General features: G+C 40.9%; 1 protein-coding gene across 1 annotated transcript in view; it reads left to right on the forward strand.

Moving 5' to 3' along the window:
• The first annotated feature begins 4,409 nt into the window (after positions 1–4,409).
• The window catches only part of LOC137301263 (NF-kappa-B inhibitor delta-like), a 107,311-nt gene continuing 86,851 nt past the window's right edge, over positions 4,410–24,869 (forward strand). The window contains exon 1 of the mRNA XM_067970722.1: positions 4,410–4,795. Within this exon, the coding sequence (XP_067826823.1) occupies positions 4,606–4,795 (190 nt within the window). The 5' untranslated portion in view covers positions 4,410–4,605. The remainder of the gene's footprint in view (positions 4,796–24,869) is intronic.

Below are 24,869 nucleotides of genomic sequence, written 5' to 3' on the forward strand. Positions count from 1 at the left end.
GCTCTGTAAACATCCCCATCCTCAATGATGGCATGTGAGTGCAAAAGACAAGGCTGAAGCGTTTGCAACCATCTTCAGCCAGAAGTGCCGAGTGGATGATCCATCTCGGCCTCCTCCTGATGTCCCCACCAACGCAGAAGCCAGTCTTCAGCCAATTCGATTCACTCCACGTGATATCAAGAAACGGCTGAGTGCACTGGATACAGCAAAGGCTATGGGCCCCGACAACATCCCGGCTGTAGTGCTGAAGACTTGTGCTCCAGAACTAGCCGTGCCTCTAGCCAAACTGTTCCAGTACAGCTACAACACTGGCATCTACCCGACCAATGTGGAAAATTGCCCAGGTATGTCCTGTCCACATAAAGCAGGACAAATCCAATCCGGCCAATTACCACCCCATCAACCTACTCTCAATCATCGGCAAAGTGATGGAAGGTGTCATCGTCAGTGCTATCAAGCGGCACTTACTCATCAATAACCTGCTCAGTTTGGATTCCGCCAGGACAACTCGGCTCCAGACCTCATTACAGCCTTGGTCCAAACATGGACAAAAGAGCTGAATTCCAGAGGTGAGGTGAGAGTGACTGCCCTTGACATCAAGGCAGCATTTGACTGAGTGTGGCACCAAGGAGCCCTAATAAAATTGAAGTCATTGGGAATCAGGGGGAAAACTCTCCAACAGCTGGAGTCATACCTAGCACAAAGGAAGATGGTAGTGGTTGTTGGAGGCCAATCATCTCAGGCCCAGGACATTGCTGCAGGAGTTCCTCAAGGCAGTGTCCTAGGCCCAACCATCTTCAGCTGCTTCATCAATGACCTTCCCTCCATCATAACGTCAGAAATGGGGATGTTTGCTGATGATTGCACAGTATTCAGTTCCATTTGCAACCCCTCAGGTAATGAAGCAGTCCGGGCCCGCATGCAGCAAGACCTGGACAACATCCAGGCTTGTGCTCATAAGTGGCAAGTAACATTCGTGCCAGACAAGTGCCAGGCAATGACCATCTCCAACAAGAGAGAGTCTAACCACCTCCCCTTGACATTCAACGGCATTACTATCGCCGAATCCCCCACAATCAACATCCTGGGGGTCACCATTGACCAGAAACTTAACTGGACCAGCCACATTAATACTGTGGCTACAAGAGCAGGTCAGAGGCAGGGTATTCTGCGGCGAGTGACTCACCTCCTGACTCCCCAAAGCCTTTCCGCCATCTACAAGGCACAAACATGTGATGGAATACTCTCCACTTGCCTGGATGAGTGCAGTTCCAACAACATCCAGGACAAAGCAGCCCACTTGATGGGCACCCATCCACCACCCTAAACATTCACTCCCTTCACCACCGACGCACTGTGGCTACAGTGTGTACCATCCACAGGGTGCACTGCAGCAACTCACCAAAGCTTCTTCGACAGCACCTCCCAAACCAGCGACCTCTACCACCTAGAAGGACAAGGGCAGCAGGCACATGGGAACAACACCACCTGCACATTCCCCTCCAAGTCACACTCCATCCCGACTTGGAAATATATCGCCGTTCCTTCATCGTCGCTAGGTCAAAATCCTGGAACTCCCTTCCTAACAGCACTGTGGGAGAACCTTCACCACACGGACTGCAGCGGTTCAAGAAGGCGGCTCACCACCACCTTCTCAAGGGCAATTAGGGATGGGCAACAAATGCTGGCCTTGCCAGCAACCCCCACATCCCGTGAACGAATAAAAAAAAATTATTTAGCCCACCTTAATTCATCAATCCACCCTATAGTCTCCGCATGCTTCATCCCCATTGTTGCAGCTAATTTTTTCTCAAATGTTTCCAGGATTTTGCCTCTTCTGCACAAGTGAATTGCTTTTAATAGATTTCCACTTAAAAACAAGGCACACAATCCACATTCAAAACTTGCTTTTGGTCTTGTATTTCATTCGGATATTTTCTCAAGGGAATTTTCTGTTACAGTTGATGCGGGATGGTAGGATTTTGTTTCATTCCCACAACACCTCATGCGGCAGGTTCCCGATTTTGTCTGCGCTGTCAGGGGGAGTCAGAAAGTGGAGGCTGGGCACTTGCCCACCGGAGGGGAAGAATCATGGTAGTCATTCAGGGCCTCTCTCATAGAGGTGTTTGGACCCACCTGAAGAATGGCATTAGCAAAGGTGAAGGATTTGGACTCCTACTGTCCTCAGCTTGGGAATGGCATATAGCATGGCGAGGGGTGGGGGAGATCAAAAAGATTATTTTATTAAGTCAAAAATGTTGGTAGGTAGGTAGGCAGCATAGGCATGTATTTGGGGGCTAGGTGGGTAGAAGATCTCACAGAGGCAGGAAAAAACACTTAAAACCTACAAAATGTGATATGTACATTTTGATAGTGTGAAGAATTCAATAAACTGTGATATGTGTGCAGTGAGTTCCACGTGTACAGATAAACTGTCTCAAAGTAAATATAGCATCAGCAGCATAGTATGTGCCTCTCACTGTATCTTATAACACAAGGGCTGAACAGATCACTATCTGGATCCTGCATTAATATAACAAATAACAAGTGCATAATATCAGTACGGCTGCCACCTTTAGCCAAGTCTAAAATTAGATCAGGCCAGATCATGGAATAGGGGTAGGGCAAGACAGGGCAAGCAGCCCGCTTGATTGGCACCCCATCCACCACCCTAAACATTCACTCCCTTCACCACCGGCGTACCGTGGCTGCAGTGTGTACCATCTACAGGATGCACTGCAGCAACTCACCAAGGCTTCTTTGACAGCACCTCCCAAACCCACGACCTCTACCACCTAGAAGGACAAGGGCAGCAGGCACATGGGAACAACACCACCTGCATGTTCCCCTCCAAGTCACACACCATCCCGACTTGGAAATATATCACCATTCCTTCATCATCGCTGGGTCAAAATCCTGGAACTCCCTTCCTAACAGCGCTGTGGGAGAACCGTCATCACACGGACTGCAATGGTTCAAGAAGGCGGCTCACCACCACCTTCTCAAGGGCAATTAGGGATGGGCAATAAATGCTGGCCTTGCCAGCGATGCCCACATCCCATGAACGAATAAAAAAAATTGTATCATGAGTTCTCAGGTTTGCTTCGCTGTTGAAAAAAAACATTTGAAATGTTCATAACCTTCAGAATGAATGCTTTCAGGTCATGAGACACAGAACTATAAAAACTGACTTCCATTTTGAAAATCAAACTTTTGCCCAGTTTACATTTTAGAAATTTCTGTATATCCCACTCAAAAAATTGGATGGCAACTTTAGACCCATTAACTTCAACAGAAACGAAAATCAGGAAAGGTGTTTATCGCGCGTTTTACACTATCGCCCAAAGTCAAAATTACCTCCACAGTCTGCTGAAAGGCTGGAATTTGGGTTGCTGCTTACAGCAGATGTACAGTCTTCTGTGGCACCAGCAAATCAGCGGACATGTCTGACTTGGGAGACCACACACTGCCACTGCTTTTCTCAGCAGTGCTGACTGAAGTCTGATGCCGGGAATTTCCTCGAGGTTTCTCTCCATCAGCTACCATAAACTTCAGCGGAAGTCCTGGACGCGCATTTAAATGGGATTTGCGCCGATCTTCCAACGAAGTCATGGCAGCCAATCAGGAGAACCCTGGACAAAATTGCAAGTGAGCATGTTCCAGTTAAAACAACACAGTAGAAAGTTATGTTGTAAACTGGCATAAAGTTGACATATGTGATTACTATAAAACAATACATTTTGGATCATTTTTATATAAGATATAAAATAAAATGTCACTGGGATAAAATAAATAGAAGACATTAAGAGGTATCATAGGGTTATATTTTCCAACGTTTATGAATTTTAGCATACAAGTGAGTATGGGTGTAAAACAGGAGAACACCATTTGTCTACAATCAGTGTATAGAGGAAAATGTATCCATACTTTGTAAAATAACCCATAGCTGATTTCAAAGTGAGCCACTTACAAAGGTTGAGTGGGAGGTGGCAATGTGGGTATAATATGAAACGTGCCTGCCTTCAGCACCGCAGGAATTAATTGCTGCGTTTACTGATGAGGAAAAGGTTACTTGATGGCATTCAAACTGACCACTTAAACCAAATAAGTCAATTTTTTTTTGAAGAGCGCCCGGTCGTATTAAAGGATCCATCCGCTAAGTTTGGTTTCAAAAATACATCTGTCGGCCGACAAAATATGACATTGCTTCAGAAACACAAATGAGATCCATTTTATTGCTTCGTATCGCATACACGGCTGTCCCTTATTTCTTCCAAGTCATGGACAGGAAAATATCTTTAGAACAGGATGTACTCATTCAAAAAGACTTCACAGGTGTTTCCTTTTAGTGCGTACTTAACGTGCCGCCAGTAGGCCTACGTTCGCCTGCCAAATTTGTAAAAATAGAGACTTAGAGACACAAACCTTTGTTTAAAACACAGGATAGTCATTAAACCCGTGGCATAAAGGTTCTCCTTTCTGCATAATATCTTCCAGAACCTACTGTGGATGTCAAGTGCCACTCAGCGTCTTCTTTTGTGGTTACATCGAGCTGAGGAAAATCAAAAAAAAAAGTAGCCACAAGAGGAGAGATTGGAGCGTAACATGATGACATCAGCCGCAAAGCGGGACTTTAAGTCTTACTACTCTGCGATGTTGCATTTCACTTCATTTGCTAGTTTGTACACATGTTCCACTGCAGCACTTTGTAAGAACTTAGCAATGTCAACTCTGTCTGCATCAGAAAGACTTGAGAGAGACTACAATATGTCACAGAAAATGCACTGGCAAAAATGTAAGTTCAATTTTACTTTCTTCAAAATACAAAATAATTTGTTAATCAAACTTTATTAATGTGTATATTTCAGACACGGAATATTTTAGACTTGTCTTCAGGTCCACTTGTTAAGAGCTGGTAATATGAAATATATTAACTGGAATAAGGAAATAAGTACTTGTTTGACAATATGTTATGTGTGTGTAAGTGTGTCTGGGTATATATATTAAATAAATAACATAGCTTTGCTTACATGAGCACTTTATAGCGCAGTGTCTCTTGATTTAAAACTACATCAGTGGCCGGAACAGCAACCTTCTCAGACTAGAATTTAATATAAAAACTTTGTAAAATTATGATCCAACCTCTCAAAATAAAATTAAGCAGCCTCATTAAGACAACGGTTTAATGCTATAAAGTGAATTTTAAAGAATCCTAAAGTACAGATGACAGCTCTTTTCTGAAGTACTTGATGGAAGTTTTTTATAAATCTCTTTAATTTGGACTTGAACCACCAGAATAGGTCTGTGGATACCATACCTGTAGAGTGCAAAAGAATATCTATTAGAAATTAGCGAGATTAGAAGAAACAACTGCAAATGCTGGAAATACACAACAGGTCATTGAACGGCTTAAAGAGAAAGACCGGTTAGAGTTTTGGATGAGACCCTTCAGCAGAACAGGAAAAGTCAGGAAGGAGTGTCCCTTTATTGGACTCCAGTTCCAATGAAGGCTTCCACACAAAACAATAACTTGTATCGCTTTCAGATTCTGAATGACCTTCTGTGCATTTCCATTATTTGTAGCTTTTATTACAAGTAAATGTTGTGTAAATCTGTGTTCCGACAGCTTGAAAATTCACCAGGTGCAGGAGTCAATGAAAGATAGTTTTTAATTAGCCTCAGTGGGATATTAATAAAGCTGGAAATTATGCTGTGCGATATTAGCATACGGACACTTAATGCATTTGTATGGAATTCCTTTATCCGCTATTTTAACAAAGATATTAACCTATTTATTTTAACTGGACTAGCACCTCTGTTAAAATAGCAGAAAATGCAATTTCATGTGGGTGTGGTAAGTTTTCATACACTAATATCACAGTGTAATTTTCCAGGCATCAATGGTTAAGTGTTTTGAAGAGCAGAATATTACCTCCATATCCTGATATTTATTTGCCTTGACATTATAATAGTTTTATGTTATATTCTTTGCATAAAAGGTCATATTCCAGATGGAGTATTCTCTCTCCACGGTTTTAGGAAGACCAATTCATTATCAGGAAAAATGCATGTTGCCAATTATCCTTCCTTTAGGTTCTTTGCTTAACACTGGTGGAATTTAAGTTACCACATCACACATTTGTTTATTAAGGCTTCAGTAATTTTTGAACTTCTGCTAAGTTGGGAGCCACCTGTGAAAAAGTTAGTAAAACTTAGATTGTGAGTATGATTTCATTATCCAATTTAAGACTGATTTTCAGCAGCATTGCTGAGGAAAGTGATATTCTTAGTTGAAAACATCAAGACAATGTGGGTTTGAATTTGAGAAAACCTTTACCTTCTGAGTGGGTGTCTTATTTTGCTGGGGCGTCCATTGAGTCTCTCAATCATTTCCAATGAGTATGTAAAAGTATAGGATCTGGGTTCACTTATTTTCTCTGGTAGCCACTTTTTCTCCTCAAACAGCAATTGCTAAAAGATGAAATGTTGCTATTTGCACTTCTTAAATTTTTCTTCACTTGACGTTTAATTTTGCTGATTAAGTAGTTTGAACACCATTTTATTCCATGCAGTCTAAAAAAAAATTGAAATTGTTGAATGACCTCTTTAATGTACATTGTTTGTCCGTAATGTTTTCAATGTAAAACCAAATTGTCTAGTACTTGAAAGAGTTTATTAGCCAAATAAGCAAAGAATTAGCCATCTTGAGAGGATGCATATTTTCTTCTGACTTCTACAACCATCCAAAAGCCATTGAGGCTAAGAGATACAGTGTTAGTGAAATGGAAATACCATTTTACACATAGATTGGCTAGTGGAAGATCCACCACTTTAGAATAAAATATTTTTCAGCAAATGAACAAAGTATATATTTATTAGTCAATAGAGTTCCACTGTGTGGTGTTAATATTAATTTTTTTCCCCTTGGTGACTGAGGTATGATTGGTGTCAGCTCCAGTCTTTAACATGGTGATCAAATGACACTAGCACTTCTTATGCTGTGCCTTTCCATTCTTCTCTATTTCCAATCTGCCTTAAAGTATTTTCCAAAGGCTTAATATGTGTGCATTGGAAAAAAATAATTCAGATAGCAAAACAGGTAGCTGCAGAGACAGATTTTCACTGGGTGACATAGAGCACATCCATTTCCAAATCCATTCAATTTGAATGGTCCAAAGACTTCAGATGGATTCTTTGCTGGTGCTGAAAAGGAAGTTCACTATTTGAAGACTAACAGTTAGAGACTGCACCTATCTACAGATCACTTAACCACCTGACTGTTGAAATATACCTTTTGTTTAGTTTCAAAGAAACAACCCTATCTTTCATTACGTTTTTCAAAATTTGATAAAGCCCCAGAACTTTGTATAAGTTTTTTTTTTCAATTTACTCGATTTTATTAAAATTTTTACCAATGGCTCAACCAGTTGTTCAGAACTTCCCCACTTCCCAGATTAACTCGCCAGAGGAGCTCTACAGGGGCATAAGTGGATTCTCTCTTCAATTTCTCCTTCCTCCTGTTGGAGAAATACCTCAACTCCTCCAGATGCTTTAGCTAAGACCAGAAACTCATCTTTTCAGAAAACATGGGCTCAAATTCACATATCTCCATGTGCCATCTTTTAGGAGCAAAATGCAGTGTCTTTATCAGAACCAAAATGAATCCATATGTGGCCAGTTCTTATGTTCATCCATTGGGTTTTTGATCATTTTCCCCACACAATGAGATATAATGGCAGTGATTAGTTTCACTACAGGTAATGCCTGAAGTTGCTGATGAAACTACTTGTACCATTGGAAAATCTCAATGCTCACTTTGGACTTGCAAACTTCAAAACTTTAGTCTGGAATCTGAATCCAAGGTTGCAGCTGGGAACTTCACCCCTCCCTTCCCAACATCCTTAATTTAAGTTCTTTTATTTGTGAGGGAAGATTGAGGGGATAAGAGATGAAATTAGTTTGTGCTTTAAATTAGGGTATCATGGTGTTGAGCCCATAACTGTCCAAAAATGTTCAGCATGGTAGTCCTTTGAAGGAAGTACTCATATGATAGCATGGAGGACAGGTACAACAAGAGCGAGGAGACAAATGCCAGAAATTTCCTCACGGCTTTTCCCACTCTGCTGATGTAACTTTGGCAGAAGTTTGGTGAACATCCCATTTACACGCGTGAACAGGGTTTCCGCCAAAGTTACAGCGGCGGAGCAGGAGAAGCGCCAAGGAGCATCCTGGTGAAATTTCAGCCTCATGACAGGAAGGGCCAGTGACATAAGATCATATTTATTGTGCATGCCGGAAAATTCCATAGGCACTAAATGTTATACAAAGAATAATGGACAGCTTGAAGTGATTACAAGGCAGTAATCTCAACTCAGGTGAGACCACAGGCCATGAAAGTGGTATTCATATGGTTTATAACCATTATCTGCTGGAGACAAAATTAATAAATTGAAATAATCTCCATGTACTTCTTTTTATAATAGCTGAGTTGATTGGGTCGGTTTTGTTGCTTTTTCAGTCACTCGTTTCTGTCAGTGGAAGACATTATGTTGGAAGTCAATGGCTACAATTCTCAAATGAATTTGACATAGCATGATGTTCACAGAAGAATTAATGAGTGTGACTTCATGTGAAAATGTAATAATGTGATAATCTCCAGTTGACTACTCAGAAGTAACACAGTCCACGAATATCTGAATACTATTCTAAATAAACAACTAAACCATCTTGATTATTTGAACATTGGTTGATAGTGAAAAACCATTGCTCTACTGGTTACAGAACTGGCCAAGAGATGGTAAGAGCATCAATGAATTGTTATGGTCACTTCTGCCATATCATGAAAAATCAAAGAAAGAATTCATGTGCAAAAAAATTTGACTCCAATGTACTACCTTTTTCAATGCAATTAGAGAATATGACTGAGTTTCAATGTGTGAATAATTTGGAAATGTAAATGTCTATAGATGATAGGTTATGGATGGAGCTGTTAATCCTAGATCTGGAAGGCTATACTACTAGAGTGAATAAGGAAGTACCATGGACTTTTATGCTTAATCAGTTATTGGTTTAGAGAATAATACTAACTGGGGACCACTTGGAATCCTCCTCCCCCTTATCTACAGCCGTCAGCAGACCTGCTGCTCCACCTGTTCTCTAGCTCTGAGATGTAGTTGAAACTCAAAAATGTAAGAACCGGAAAGATGTTTTATGATAGTTTGTGAGAGTGTCCCTCTAGCAAGTTATTGCTGGGGATTGTGTCCCTCAACGTTATTCAAAATGTTGATGGATTTGTTAGCTGCATTTCAGGAATAGCTAATGTATAAGATCCATTAACATTCAACTCTAAATTCCCAACCTTGTCCAAGAGAATAATGCTGCCAAAAAAAGGCTTTATGATAAAGAACTGGGGGTCAATTCTGATCAATCTTCAGCTGTTGTAAATCTTAAATCTTTGACCAACTTAGTCAACCGAACATTGATTGGAAGATCGCAATATGAGCCTTCTCTTGTGCTGTTATGGCAATGTTTACTGAGTGGTGAATGACCTGAAAATGACACTGACAGTTGTTGATGAACAGTGATTGTTCTTGTTTAGTGAAAAAAAAACTGATTTGCTCACCCTTTGATTGATGTCAGATGTTTGGCACCGCACAAAGACTACTTATTGGCTAGATTTCCACCCATTCAGAGACAATGGGTAGAAAATCTAGCCTATGTTGAACTAGCATTTAAGTTTCACATTCAGCAACACTGGCCACAAACAGAAATTACAGAGGAGCATTCATAGCATTTGAGATGATAGAAAGACCCATGGCCATGAGGGACTCATGGTCACAAATAGAAACTGGGTTTATGGGAATTACAATGCATTGAGATTAGTAATGCAGTGGCAGGGTTTTTTGAAATTCTGTTAATAGTCTATTTTCACAGTGAAACCAGAAAACAAAACTTTGTTTGGACAATCCTGGGTTTTTTTTTTGATATTCAAAAATTCTTTTCTTGTTGTCCATCCAAAACTATCTACAGTTCTTAATAATAAAGAAAGCACCGTATGGAAAATTAAATCAATGGAGAGCATATGAGAGGGAAAACACAATCACATCAGCATTGTATTTGATTTCCATGAAATGTATTGTGTATATTATTCAGAACAATCCCATAATGTTATTTTGGTTATTTCGACCACACTCAGGGCTTTAACTCAGACTTGCTAAACTGGTAAAATTTAAATGTGTGCAATTTGAGTTTGGTTGCTTTGCACGTTCCAGTGGTCAAGATTACGGTTAAACATGCCCGAGACTGCACATAAATTGATCTCCCAGGGGAGAGGTTAAGACACCTGCATTGCTGACGATTAGTTCTGTTTACTCATCTCATAGCCCTTCCTCTTTTAGTCCAAATCAAGTGTTCATTCTAATATATGGGACTGGGGGCGGGGTACATTTGGGGGAAGTAGATTTAAAAACTCAATGTACTGATGAAAACAATGAGGTTTCATATCTGCCAGTATTTTTGAATTTTAGTTTTGGTCAGGTTTCATTTTCTAAAAAACTTAATAAAAACTGGTGTTCTATATCTATGCTTGAGCGCACCGAGAGAATTTGTTAGCTGCAGATTCAGGACTTTGTTTTTATTATTTTTTTCTTCTTAATCTGGTATTTGGATTGAGTTTCTTCACCTGCTGTACAGCTTCTGATTTAAAAAAAACATTTCGCACACTTTTCCCCTCATCCTGGTTGTGTTCTTGTTGCTGTTCATAAAATACCATCTTGTGATCTGCACTACTGTCTGATTGTGAAAGAAGACGGGTGATTTGCTTCAAGGTGCCTGCATTAGTGCACTATGATGCAGTCTATAAGGATGCACAACAGTTTGGCTCCGTACCAGCACAGTGTAAATGCAGCTCGATTCCAGCATCAAGACACCACATGACACTGGAACACAACTGAGTGAGATTCCCTGGAAGAGGCAGTGTCACTCCACTTAGCTTGGATCATGAGACCTGATCAGAACGTAGCAATGGTATGAAGCGGTTTCAGCTTTACACTGGCATTAAACCTGGTGGAATGTGAATGCATTTTGTTGTACACTGTAATGTGATTTGGAGACAGCATACCTGAGTTACACAGCCAACTCTTTGCTGTACTCTGCCATCAACAAGGGACCTCTGCACATGCATGGAGTTCAACTCATCAGCTGGAAAATTTTAGTATTAGGCTGATGTTGGCTGTAGCTTAATCAACTTTAAACATACTGGGAGCAATTTGCGTCTGTCTGCAGTGTGAACGAGGTGGTAGGTCAGAAATTTGAAAAGAAAAAGTTTGTGACGATTTCCAAGGCCTGCCTGATAGGATTTTCGAGTGGGCTTTAATTTAGGGGGCCAGCACTCCAGCCGTAAACAGGCGGGGGAGCCTAATAAACATATGCAAATTAGGATCCTACGCTGGCTTTAGGACCTGGACTCCATTTTGGTTGCCACCTGCGTTGCTATCAACAGTTCCTCAACCCGCCCATAAATAGGGTTGCCAACCCTCCAGGATTGTTCTGGAGTCTCCAGGAATTAAAGATTAATCTCCTGGACACTGCTGCAAGCAGCCTATGAGGAGAAAAATCAGAGTGGGGTAGGGGGGGGGGGGCGGGCATTTAAAAAATGTGCTTATGCTCTTTGAACACTTCCGTCTATTAGTTACAAAAATATTGGCGATGGGAGAAAAAGGCTGCTTGACTGGGGAGGGTGATTGGAGATGGTAGGTCATGTGATGAAACCTCTAGGAATATGTCCAACCAGAGTTGACAACCCTACCTACAAACCATGGGTGACACAAGATGGAAGGACATAATTTTCAGTGGTATTTAAAGGGATCCTCAGCTGTGGTAAAACGCTGGAAAGCTTTTGGAGACTTTTTTCTTGTATTAGATAGTCTTTGGCTATTTAGACCATTTTTAATCCCCCATTTTAATCGCTTCACCATGTGGCGGCCGTGCCTTCAGCTGCCTAGGCCCTAAGTTCTGGAATTCCCTCCATCAACCTCTCTGCCTCTCTATCCTCCTTTAAGACTCTTCTTAAAACCTACCTCTTTGACCAAGCTTTTGGTCACCTGTCCTAATATCTTCTTATGTGGCTCGGTATCAAATTTTGTCTAATTATGCTCCTTTGAAGCACCTTGGGACATTTTACTATGTTAAAGGCGCTATATAAATGCGCCTTTAACATAGTTTTTGTTGTTGCTATAGTGCCTGTACAATATTCTCAACTATTAAGGGGCTTCTGGCATGGCACATTTTTCATCATAAGTGTCCTTCTGAGATTTCACTGTGGCTAGAGGAAGAGGAGGAAGAGGAGGGTCACAAGAGTTTATAGACCCAGGCAAACATACCTGCACTTCTCAGAGAAGCATGCATAAGAAGGCTTCACCTCTCTAGGAAGGCTGTCACAGAGTTGTGTCACTTCCTACAGCAAGGCCTGCATCCAACTCATTTCCTGTTGCAATGAAAGTCGCTGCTGCCCTCAACTTCTTTGCTTTTGGCACCTTCAAAGCTGCCACAGGGGATATCAGCAACATCAGTCAGTCTCCAGTCCATGCTTGCATTCAGCAGGTGACTGAAGCCAAGCAAACAATTTCATTACATTCCCTATGGACAATTGAAAACAGCAGAATAGACTTCTGGGGTTTGCAAGATTGCAGGCTTCCCCCAAGTCCAAGGCTTCATTGACTGTACTCATGTCACTATATGGGCTCCTTCACACAGCAATGTCTTCATGAATCGCAAGTCTTCCACTCTATTCATGCACAACTGGTGTGTGATGATCTGCGGGCATAATGCAGGTCTGTGCCCACTATCCTAGCAGCTGCCATGATGCTTTCATCTTGTGCCAATCCTCCATATCCCCATTCTTTGATACTGCAGAGCAAGTCATTGTCTGCATGGGGACAGGGGTTATTCCCTGCACACTTGGCTCATGACTGCCCTAAAGGTGCAACACTCACTGACCAAACAGCGCTACATCCAAATTCATCCCTCAACTGGAGCTCTCGTCGAACAGACCGTTGGACTCCTTAAGCAAAGATTCAGCTGCCTGCACAGGTCTGGTGACGTGCAGCAATACAGCTCACAAAGAGTGTCCCGTATCATAGTGGTTTGCGGCATGCTGCACAACAGTGTACTGCACTGGTGGGCTGGGGGCCGGGGGGGAGGGGGTGGCAACGCATGGAGCCAACAATGAAGGGGGGCCTTCAGTATGTTGAGGAAGATGATATTGAGGAACTCATTGAAGAGCACTTCAACTGAACAATCCCTGCTCCCCTGTATTACCAGTATGATGTCCAGCATCTCTCGCAGTCCTCTGCCTTCCAATGAACTGCAATCCCTGGAAGTGAAAGAACAGTGTTCTTAGCACACAGTACTGTACCACTCACCAACACATGTTTTAAAGAGCAATAAATTCAAATTTAGCACAAAATAAAATGATTTAATTTCTGTAATTGCATTTTCCTCAAAATAAAATGAAACAATATTATACATTATTAAGAGCTTATTTCTGTGACTATACATTTTGAAAATGCTTCTGGTCAATACCATAAAAGTAGTAGCTTATGGAGTCATCAAATGTGTTGGTAACAGGCATAAGTAGGGAATGGGAGGACAGTGGGGTTGTTATTCTGAGAGGATGAGATTCGATGGGCTGAAGAGCTTTCTCGGTGTCGGTGAGAGGCGGATTTTGGAATGGACCTTTTTTATTGTTGTTATAGATGGAATCGGTTATATTCTATATTAACATGGGTACAATAATTCACATCTGTCCAACTATGAAAGAACATATACACAAGACATTTTTTGATCTAAAGAATGCATTCTACTGAAGAGCTCAATGATTCCAACCAATGGGTTGTATAAGGTGCAGTAAGAACTGAATATTACACTGTACAAAAAAAGTTGTATTGTTTAGAGCATGCATTATACAATGTGCTGTTTATCACAGAGAGTGAATTATGTACAAGACTTGTATGAATTGAATAGTTTATTATGGAGAGGCCTAAACTGATTGAATGATATGGAGTATATGGGAACTCTGGATAGTATTGAACAGCACAGCTCTGGAGTAAACAGTACATTACATAAACCTATTAACTGAATATAGTATTGAATGCATTACACGCGCATTGTGTTGTTCTTAGGACTAAAGTGGTTCATTATTTAAGAGCTTGATTTTTTTTTGTGGTGCATTACACAGCAACCTCCTGTGCACCTAATAGTGTTACAAACAAATCATGTATAAGTATGTACTACAGAAACAGTATGTTGTCTGATGATCTAAGATCAGGATTACTGAAGCAAGTGTGAGGTTAAGAAACTTATGACCTCAACAACAACTACTTACACAGAACCCATCATATAAAACAGCACTGTTTCCATTGATACCCCAAGAACAATTTCTTCAAATCCTTCTGAGCCACCAGACACGGTTATCATTGATACTTGCTTACAAAGTCAGGTACACATTTCATTGTTCTATCTATCCCTGTTACAGTCGTCTCTTGCTGTACCCCATTAACTTACTCATTGCAGAAAAAGGAAAATAAAATTCTCACCCAAGAGATAGAGCGGAGGGATGTATAACCACTCCTTTTACCTGTAAGTTAACCACAGTGAGATCCAGAAATGCCACTCTGTGGGCTAAGAGCATTAGAAAGAGATTCGAATAACATTTGGTATAAATGAATGTATTGGAATGCTCACTGTCACTGATTCTTGCCTACACACAAAACACAAATCACCTAGAAAGACCAAGTATGATCAGAGCAAATGACTCACAACAATTCTATGCACAGTTATATCAGTTGAGGTTGGAAACAGTTACTTTCATCACTTTTGCTACCTGCTTGTCCTTTAGTCGATCTGTGACAATTGCCACTGAAGATGACTGACCATTATTTTCCATTGAACCCATGAATCACAAAAAAGTATTGATTGTTTCGTGAAAGTGGATAATTCCGATCGTGACTGAACGTGGCGGAATGGATCATTCCGACTGCTGCATTGTGCACACACCTTTTCTTCCGTGAGTCGGCACCTTTGATATTGATCTTAGGGTGTACCACAACGCTGCTCAAAGTATTAACCCCTCCCACTTCCTGCTTCTCTAGGGGATCCTGTACCATATATGGTTCGTGGTTTAATGTTTCTCAGAATCATCTGTGCTCATTTCCTATAATCGTCGCTAGCAAAGTGCTGTTGCTAGCTTGATTTAAAATAAACAATGAATGTGCTCAGTCAACACTTAATTTTACAGAAATTTAGCAATGGCTTGAAAATGAGGGTGGTGCAATAAGAATATTCTGTGATCAGACAATGTGATAAATTGTATCAGAAGACTATATCAGAGTGCAATTGTCAGATTACAACAACAACTTGCATTCATATAGCACCTTTAACGCAGTAAAATGTCCCTAGGTACTTCACAGGTGCATAATCAGACAAAAATTAACTCTGAGCCAAAGAGGGAGATATTAGGACAGGGGACCAAAGAGGTAGATTTTAAGGAGCATCTTAAAGGAGCAGAGAGAGGTGGAGAGGTTTAAGGAGGGAATTCCAGAGCTTAGGGTCTAGAGGGCTGAAGGCACGGCCACCAATGGTGGGGTGAAGGACAGGGGGATGCACAAAAGACCAGAATTGGAGGAATAGAGAGTTCTTGGTGGATTGTAGGGCTGGAGGAGGTCACAGAAACAGGGTGGATAAGGCCATGGAGGGATTTGAACACGAGTATGGGAATTTTTAAAATCGAGGCATTGGTGGACTGGGAGTCAATATGGGTCAGTGAGCACAGGGGTGATGGATGAATGGGACTTGGTGCGAGTTAGGATATGGGCAGCAGAGTTTTGGATGAGCTATGGAGGGTGGAAGATGGGAGGCCGGCCAGGAGAACATTGGAATAGTTGAGTCTGGACGTAACAAAAGCATGGACGAGGGTTTCAGCAGCAGAAGGGCTGAGGCAGGGGCGGAGACGGGTGATATTACGGAAGTGGAAGTAGGCGGTCTTGATGATGGAGAGGATAATGGGTGGAATCAGTGGCTAGGGAACAGAGTTTGTGGCGGGGGCCAAAAAAAAAATCGCTTATCTTAGATTAGCTAGAAATTCGCCAGAATTAGATATGAAACAAATCAGAAAACAAAAGAAAAGCATTAGAGAACTATAAATAAAACTGAATGCGCAGTACTTTTGATAAGGAGAAAAAGCTTCACTGTATCTTAGTAAATTCTTAATGCTTTTCAACCAGCTTAGACCACATTGTATAAAAATCTGATAGGATCCTTAACCACTTTGAGTCAGGAAACCATACTGGGGTTATAAAAGGTTAGGTACTCCTCTGTTGCAAAAGAACATTTTAAAGAAGTTAATGGTTTTACTATTTAAACTTTGTTCTTTGTAATTCAAACTTGGACAGCCACTGTTTAATATTCATGCTATAGTTATGATATAGTTACAGTAAAATCTTTAAACAACTGACAGCAACTGGAATACAAATACCAACTAATATTAATACTTCTGTGTTGTATTTGGGAATTACCAGTCGTGTATGATTTAAATAATCCCGTTTACCTTGATTGTTTACATTTGACTCAGATTGACCCAAGCCTATTGAAATCAGTCAGAACTGAATCTTTGTACTTCACTTCTCTGGTCATTAAAAGCCCCTGTAATTGACCTTAAAATCACATTGAAGTAACTAACCTACATTACACCATAAGACTGACCTTTCTCTTCCTATTCCTAACCCACGCAAGAAGTCTACCATCCAACAACAACAACAACAACTTGCATTTATATAGCGCCTTTAACATTGTAAAACATCCCAAGACGCTTCACAGGAGCCTAATCAGACAAAAATTGACACTGAGCCAAAGAAGGAGACGTTAGGACAGGTGACCAAACGCTTGGTCAAAGAAGTAGGTTTTAAGCAGTGTCTTCAAGGAGGAAGGAGAGGTGAAGAAGTTTTGGGGAGGGAATTCTAGAGCTTATGACCTAGACGGCTAGAGGCATGGCTGCCAATGGTAGGGCAAAGGAAGTGAGCCAGATCAGGGTATGTGTACTCTATGCTTCAGTTTACCTGAGTATGAATTCGCTTTGTGGCTTCATAAACAGCACAAGCTAAATTCAATGTTCTCTGTATTGTACCAGCACTGTGACGATCACTAATGTAGATCTTACTGTCACATGATAAATACCAATATACTGGAAGCACTGAAATTCTACAGTTATATTATTTATATATATATATATATATATGGTATTGACTTTATACTAGATATCTGATATAATTTTATATTTTTATATCTGATTGAGATGGCAATACATTCTATTTACTGGAATTATTTTTCTTTTAGAAGTCCAATTGGTGGGTATGTTCAAAGCATAAACAATTTAAACCTGCGTCCTATGACCACGGTTTAATTATCATTTGCAATGCTTCCAACTTAATAGAATCAAACCGCAAAAAGATCTAATGCACCAGTAAACTGACTACTTTTTAACCTTTTTGTCTGGTTATCTTGACCTAATTTGCTTTTACGTGTGGTATAAATGGAATATATTATGAAGACGTGCTTGTGACACTGATCATAGCTCGCTCGCAAGCTGTGTTGCCTGTGAGTTGTCAGGTCACCCCATTTGCAGAGAATAGATTGTATTCTATTGGTCATCACGATGTACCCTCTATATCTGAATCAGCTATATTGGCAAAGAACATTTTGGTTCATCCTTATCAACCCCTTTTAGCTGTGGCACAGGATCCATTGCTTTCTGCTGTTGGAAATAACAAACTGAGCATCCCAATTAGTAAATATAACATTATGTAAATACAAACTGTATGTATGGTACTGATCCTCCATGTGTAGGTGGCACTGTTGATGACTAGACTTTTCACTAATTGTGTACTGCTGTACCAAGATGGGCTTCAGGCAACCAAATAAGACGTATTTGTTTTGTATAGCACCATCTACAGTTCTTGTACAGTTCAGGCATTTTGACATATACCATAGATTGCAGTATTTAGAAATTGTCTTAACAGAATGCAAGTCAAAAACTTCCTTCAGAACTCTGCTGTTGCTACTCCCCTGATTACTCAGTATATGCTATAAGTAACTGAGTCATACAAAGAATAAAAGTCCAAGTTCGAATCCTGATCTATGCTGAGTTAGTCAATTTTAATTGGGCTACAATTGGCTTGATGCTTCTTCCTAGGGTTCACACTCCTGATAATATCCAGTCACCACTGTTGGAAGTGCCTGTGTGCTGATGTAGTGTAAGGACTGTACTGGTCTCCCAAAGAAAAAACCTTACCACTGGTGTTGCTTCTGCTTAATATCAGATTGCAATACAAGCAGTCATTGGTCAATCCCTTACACTGCTCTGAGTATGGAGCAATATTCCTACTCAACACCATTCATGCGCTGTTACATCCTGTGTTTCAAATCGGGTTTTGTATCCCAAGTAACCCACAAGTGGCATTCAGTACGCCGTATCTTTGCCCTGTATCTGTTGACCTCTTAGCAGCCACCATTCCTTCTGAACTTTCAGCACCCGTGCTTCACCCTGTCTCATCCTCATCACTAAATAATGGATCAGTGTTATGTTTTACCTCGAAAACTGATTGTTGTAAGTGGTTTTTTTTTATTCGTTCACGGGATGTGGGCGTCGCTGGCAAGGCCGGCATTTATTGCCCATCCCTAATTGCCCTTGAGAAGGTGGTGGTGAGCCGCCTTCTTGAACCGCTGCAGTCCGTGTGGTGACGGTTCTCCCACAGTGCTGTTAGGAAGGGAGTTCCAGGATTTTGACCCAGCGACAATGAAGGAACGGCGATATATTTCCAAGTCGGGATGGTGTGTGACTTGGAGGGGAACGTGCAGGTGGTGTTGTTCCCATGCGCCTGCTGCCCTTGTCCTTCTAGGTGGTAGAGGTCGCGGGTTTGGATCATGGTGCTCAGTGAAGAGAGCACAAGGAACATAATTAGCACCCCAGTACACTATCCATTTGGGTATTGTACTTTTATTGAATGAGATATGAAGTACTTGTGCACAATCATTGTGTATGGCCACATTATGTGACAAGGCCCATTCACCCATCACCCTGTGCTCACTGATCTACATTGTCTCCCAGTCCAGCAGTGCCTCGATTTAAAAATGCTCATCCCTGTTTTCCAATCCCTCCATGGCCTCGCCCCTCCCTATCTCTGTGACCTCCTCCAGCCCTACAAACCTCCGAGATTTCTGCGCTCAGCCAATTCTGGCCTCTTGCGCATCCCCAATTTTAATCATTCCACCATTGGCAGCCGTGCCTTCAGCTGCCTGGACCCTAAGCTCTGGAATTCCCTCCCCAAACCTCTCTATTTCTTTAAGACGCTCCTTAAAACCTACGTCTTTGGGCAAGCTTTTGGTCACCTATCCCTAATATCTCCTTATGTGGCTCAGCGTCAAATGTTATTTAATAACACTCCTGTGAAACACCTTGGGACGTTTTACTATATTAAAGGCGCTATATAAATGCGAGTTGTTGTTGTTGTTGGTGGTGGTGGTGTTGGTGGTGGTGGTGGTGCAACTGATACAATACATGTATAATATTATATACCAGATGGTCCATGTGCCCTTCAATCCAGCACCTTCCAAAGCCAACATCTCTCTTAATTGCACAATTCAATCTTTGTGGGCAGCTAAATCCCTCTATTCTGCTCCTTGTCCTCTTTTTCTTGCAAGTTTGTCCTTTAAACATAAGAACAGTGTAAATTCAGCAGTGATGTGAGCCATATAAACTCCTTATATTCTCTTGATGATATGTAATGTAATTGCCATTAGCCTGCTATTTTAAATTGGACTACCTTCCCGGCTGCATCATTCTTAACATTTCTCTAGGTGGGAACAGTATTTCCTGCAAATATGTAAAACAACTCTGACTTTTATCTGCTCAGTATTAACTCCTTTTGATTTGAATAAGTTTCATATATCCACTGGCCTGTGGGAGAAAAAAAATCTTCTCATCTCTAGTTCGCATGAAGTTTGTTATTTTTGTACTTGTTCCCCTACTTCTGCAGCAGTAAAGTTCTACATGATAAGTAAACAAAAAAAAAGTATATCAACAATGAAAGTAGAGTGTGAAACCTTGGGAGCTGCTTACACAGAGTCTGCCTTGCCCTGCAGCAAGTGTACATTCTGATGACTGAGAGATTGCAATAGTTAGATTAACTATACTTCATAGCTCAAAGCAGGTGTGACAGCAAAAAAAATCTCAGTTTGTTTCCCATTTTCAATCAAAACTACCTAGTCCGTTTTCCCATCACCCCTGTGCTCACTGACCTACAATGGCTCCCGGTCTGGGAACGCCTTGATTTTAAAATTCTCATCCTTGTTTTCAAATCCCTCCATGGCCTCGCCCCTCCCTACCTCTGTAACCTGCTCCACCCCTACAACCCTCCAAGATCTCTGCGCTCCTCCAATTCTTGCCTCTTGAGCATCCCCGATTTTAATCGCTCCATCATTGGCGGCCATGCCTTCAACTGCCTAGGCCCTAAGCTCTGGAATTCCCACCCTAAACCTCTCCACCTCTCAATCTCTCTCTCCTCCATTAAGATGTTCCTTAAAATCTACCCCTTTGACCAAGCTTTTGGTCACCTGTCCTAATATCTCCTTATGTGCCTCAGCGTCAAATTTTGTTTGAAAATGTTCCTGTGAAGGGCCTGTGGTGTTTTACTACATTAAACGCGCTATATAAATGTGAGTAGTTGTTGTTGTTTTGCTTGATTTCATGTAATCAGATAAAAATCCTTGGAAAAAATTATTTCTGACAAATCTACAAATCAGTGCTGCTGATTTAGATCAAATTGAAAATGACATTACAAACAATAAAACAACGATACATCGAGTCAATCTAATCAGGCCTGAAATATAACACTAGCTGACTTGCAAATGCTGAAAAATCTTCCAATTAACTTTGTATAGATTCTAACCGCTAGCTAAAAAGGGTCACTGCCTAATGTGCCCATCATGTCTACTGCCAAAGCCAGGCAGAATCAAGGCAAGGTTACTAACCAGGAATAAAAGCAGAAAATGCTGAAAATACACAGCACCTATAAAAAGAAGAGACGGGTTATGGCGTCTGAGTGTCTCTTTACAGATGCCGACTACCCTGCTGGGAACTCCCATCATTTTCTATTCCGGGGTAAGAATCTCGCTTTGAATCTGCCTGGTTTTGCTGGTAGAAACTAAACTGATCCTGAATATCCTAAATACCAGCCAATATACTGCACATTATAAAAAATATTATGCTAAGCTCCTTTGGTGAGTTTGCCCCACACCAGTACAGAAAGTGCTTACGTTCAATCCCTGGACTGTGCTGAGTTAGCCGAAATTAGCCTGGGTGGCAATAGGGTGCGTTACAATTAGTGCACTAAATTAGGTTAAGGAAAGGAAAGTTGGCCAGGGTCCCTTGTCCAGGTCGCTATCCAGTGATCCCTGCGTGTGGATATTGAATAAGGTCAGCATAGGACTTCCTCTTCTTTTCGATGCCTAGTTATGTTGTTTTGGGGCTGTACCCTTATAGATGCTGACTGACCTGCCATGTATTTCCAGCATTTAGTTCTCTGCTCCAGCAGATTGTGCTCTGGGTTGTTTCTGTAATGAAGTCCCTTTTTTACATGGACAGGTTGTTAGTCTGGCTCACAACTGGATAGAGGAGGGAGGTGTCACCACTTCACTGCCTTTGGACATGAGTATCCCATTGAATGTCAATCCAGTATTCAGAGGCTAGACCTCTAGTCTCATGCTTGCCAGGGCTATAACGAGGGAGGGGGGGGGGGGGTGCACTCTGCTCCTATTGGATGCGAGGAACCTGATGGATGCTTTCCCAGTCTGCAGAGACTGGAACTCTCATCTCCACTCGCTGGAGCTGTATGGAGTCATAACCTTCTGACTCAGAGGCAGGAATGCTACCATCAAACCAGGGCTTACTCCACTAGGCTTAGGCTTAGCTGTGATGTCAATAGTTTACACTTGACAGTAGTAATCTGTTTAAGATTTATATATATAGATATATAATTTAAAATGTAATTAGTCTGTGCTTAGACTGGAGCCACATATATACCGAGCAGATTAGGAATAAGCAATTGGACAGTAATAAAAAAGTCAATCTATGCTGAAGGAATTGAATTTGCTCATTTGAATGGAAACTGAAAAGAAATTATGCTCCAAGATACCGGTAGCTCCAGCACATCACTGAAAACTGTTTATTCGAGTATGAATTAAAACTTGACAAAACCAGGCTACAAAATACTTTCATATAATTCTCCGGACTATCAAATTTGAAATGCATAAGTAAGAAAGGATAAAACTCCAGCTGCTCTTTTCCTCTTCATCTACAAATATTGTACTGAAATTCGGTAACGCAGTGGGACGATTCGTTGGTGATCCGAATACCGCGTCCCATGGAACACTTAGGTGAAGAGTTCCACCTTGTGACTGCTCATGTGACAAAGTTTCTGATCCTTAGTGATGTCCCTGAGGGAGGGAAGTCTGGAAATCCGAAATAAAAGCAGAAAATGCTGGAAGTACACAACAGGTCAGTCAACATCTGTAAGGGAAAGTCTCCCTGGGTTGCTCATGTATACGTCCTAGCAACTGGCTCAAGTGCCCATGTGCATTATAACAGTCGGTTATAACCCACGTCCTCACTTGTGTTTACACATTTACACTTCCAGGACAACAAACAGAAACCCCGGCCATTTTTTCTGACCCTTAGTCTGGAGACATTTAAGGCAGTTGTAATGTCTCCACAGTTTCCTTTGCTGAGATCATTAATATAGTACAGTACATGACAAAGCTGTGACCTTCCTGGTCTATATAGCTCATTGCTACACCATGTGCCCAGTGAACCATAGGGGTGGGTGAAGGATGATCAGAAATAAAATAAGTTTAAAAATGCCTAGTAATAATTAGTGCAGTGAATCAGATTATTGAACAATTCTAGGATCTGATTTGAATCCAGCCTAAACTGATTGAATGAGAGTCTTTGCTGTCGAGGAGGACACTGCCAGTAGTCTCAATCCAGTTACAAGTGTATGCAAGTCCACAGCACAAAACTGTCAAACTTGAAGAACCTGCTAAATGCCTCAATAGTACCATTGTTGGGAGCAATGATTGTTCAAATTCATGAATTCCAGTTGACTGACCAAATTAAACCACATTTGGAAATTACAGGTTACTGAAATTATACATATAATAAAGGCTTTTTGAACGATGCTCCCTTTATACCATACCTAAGGATATGCATTTTCACAGCCTAATTTAAATACCTGTGGAGTGCTGAAAAAAATAAAATTGAAGACAGCACACACACCTTTTTAGCTGTAACTTGATGGCTGTGATGCTGCATTCTCAAACATACTGGGGAATGAATACCCAGCTCAATTACTAAGAGGTGTTTGTGCTGAAATTGGGTTTTCCTCAATCTGCATCAAAAATAAGTAATTCATAATACTTCAAAGCTACATTATAACAAACATTTTGCTTTGTAAATGTATTGAATGCAGTGTTAGCTTACAAAAAAATACTTTTGCAAGACAACTAGCCCTGGTTGTGAACAACGTCAGCCATGTGCAATGATGTCATCATATGCCTTGGCTTGCATGTTTGGGTTAAATTTATATATTATATGGTGGCCACGGAAATCAAGTGTCAGTTCTTCACGGTGAAGGTCTTTAACAGAGACAGGTGGCACCTCCACTGACAGCTCTGGCTGGCCCCAAAATCGAACCCAAACAGAATTAAACCCCCTACATGAAATGAAAGCAGTTATATTATAAATAGCAACATGCCAGGCTGCAACCTAATCGGAGTTCAGATAATAGTCAAAATCATTCAAGCTTTGCTTGAAACACTTTGATTAGATTACAACACTGTGGATACATCCAGGTGACCATTGTTCTCTTTACATAGCAGCAGAAATCTTAGATGAGGTTACAGCCTTTGAGTCACTCCCAAACACCCATTACCTCTCTGGATCTTTTGAACCTTTTATTAAATCCTAGCCATGTATTCATTCCTGGGTGTCTGTTTTTCTTGATATAAGAGATTGGTTTTTAAAGTTAATTAAGTGAGGCTGGTGAAGAAATCTGTGAGCTAGATGGTTTAACTCACTCTGCAATATTTGTAAATCATGTCAACATGTTCATATGGAATTCCTCAGTCGGCTGTTTTAACAAAGGATTTACAATTAATGAGATAGCGCTTTAGTTACAATAGCAGGCAAAAAAAAAATCATGCAAACACATTAAAATATTTGTTACTAATATTTCACATAATTTTAACTCTACAAGTGTTGCCTGCAATTTGTACCAGTCCCTAGAGTTGATAATAATGAACTTACAGCACAGGCAGTTCCTTACAACACAAACAGTTGTAGTAACTAAGCCTACCTGCAAACGCCCTATGTCAATATAATTTAGTTCCTTTCAGAAAATATTACAAGCTACAAGGAGCTAGCATTGCAGTAACTCCGAACATTCACCATAGACAAATTTAGCAAAATGCTTCTGATATGTTTAGGACTATATTGTTATGATCTGATTTAACTTCCAATTACTAATGCAAAACAAAGAACTTCTTATTCGCCATGCTGATGTACAATGTCCCCTAGAAACATTAAGCAGTTAGTTATATATGCTCAGGGTCCAACTATACAGAGAATTTATGAGAGTCTGCGGTTCATCTATTTTCCATTTTTCCTCGCCATAAAGATCTTCCAGGGTCACCAACTCCAATGGTAGCACAGGCAAATAGATGGCCTCTTCCCAGGTATGAAGCCAACCACTGGAATGCACATG

This window comes from Heptranchias perlo, chromosome 33 (assembly GCF_035084215.1).
Source record: "Heptranchias perlo isolate sHepPer1 chromosome 33, sHepPer1.hap1, whole genome shotgun sequence".
NCBI classification, from domain to species: domain Eukaryota; kingdom Metazoa; phylum Chordata; class Chondrichthyes; order Hexanchiformes; family Hexanchidae; genus Heptranchias; species Heptranchias perlo.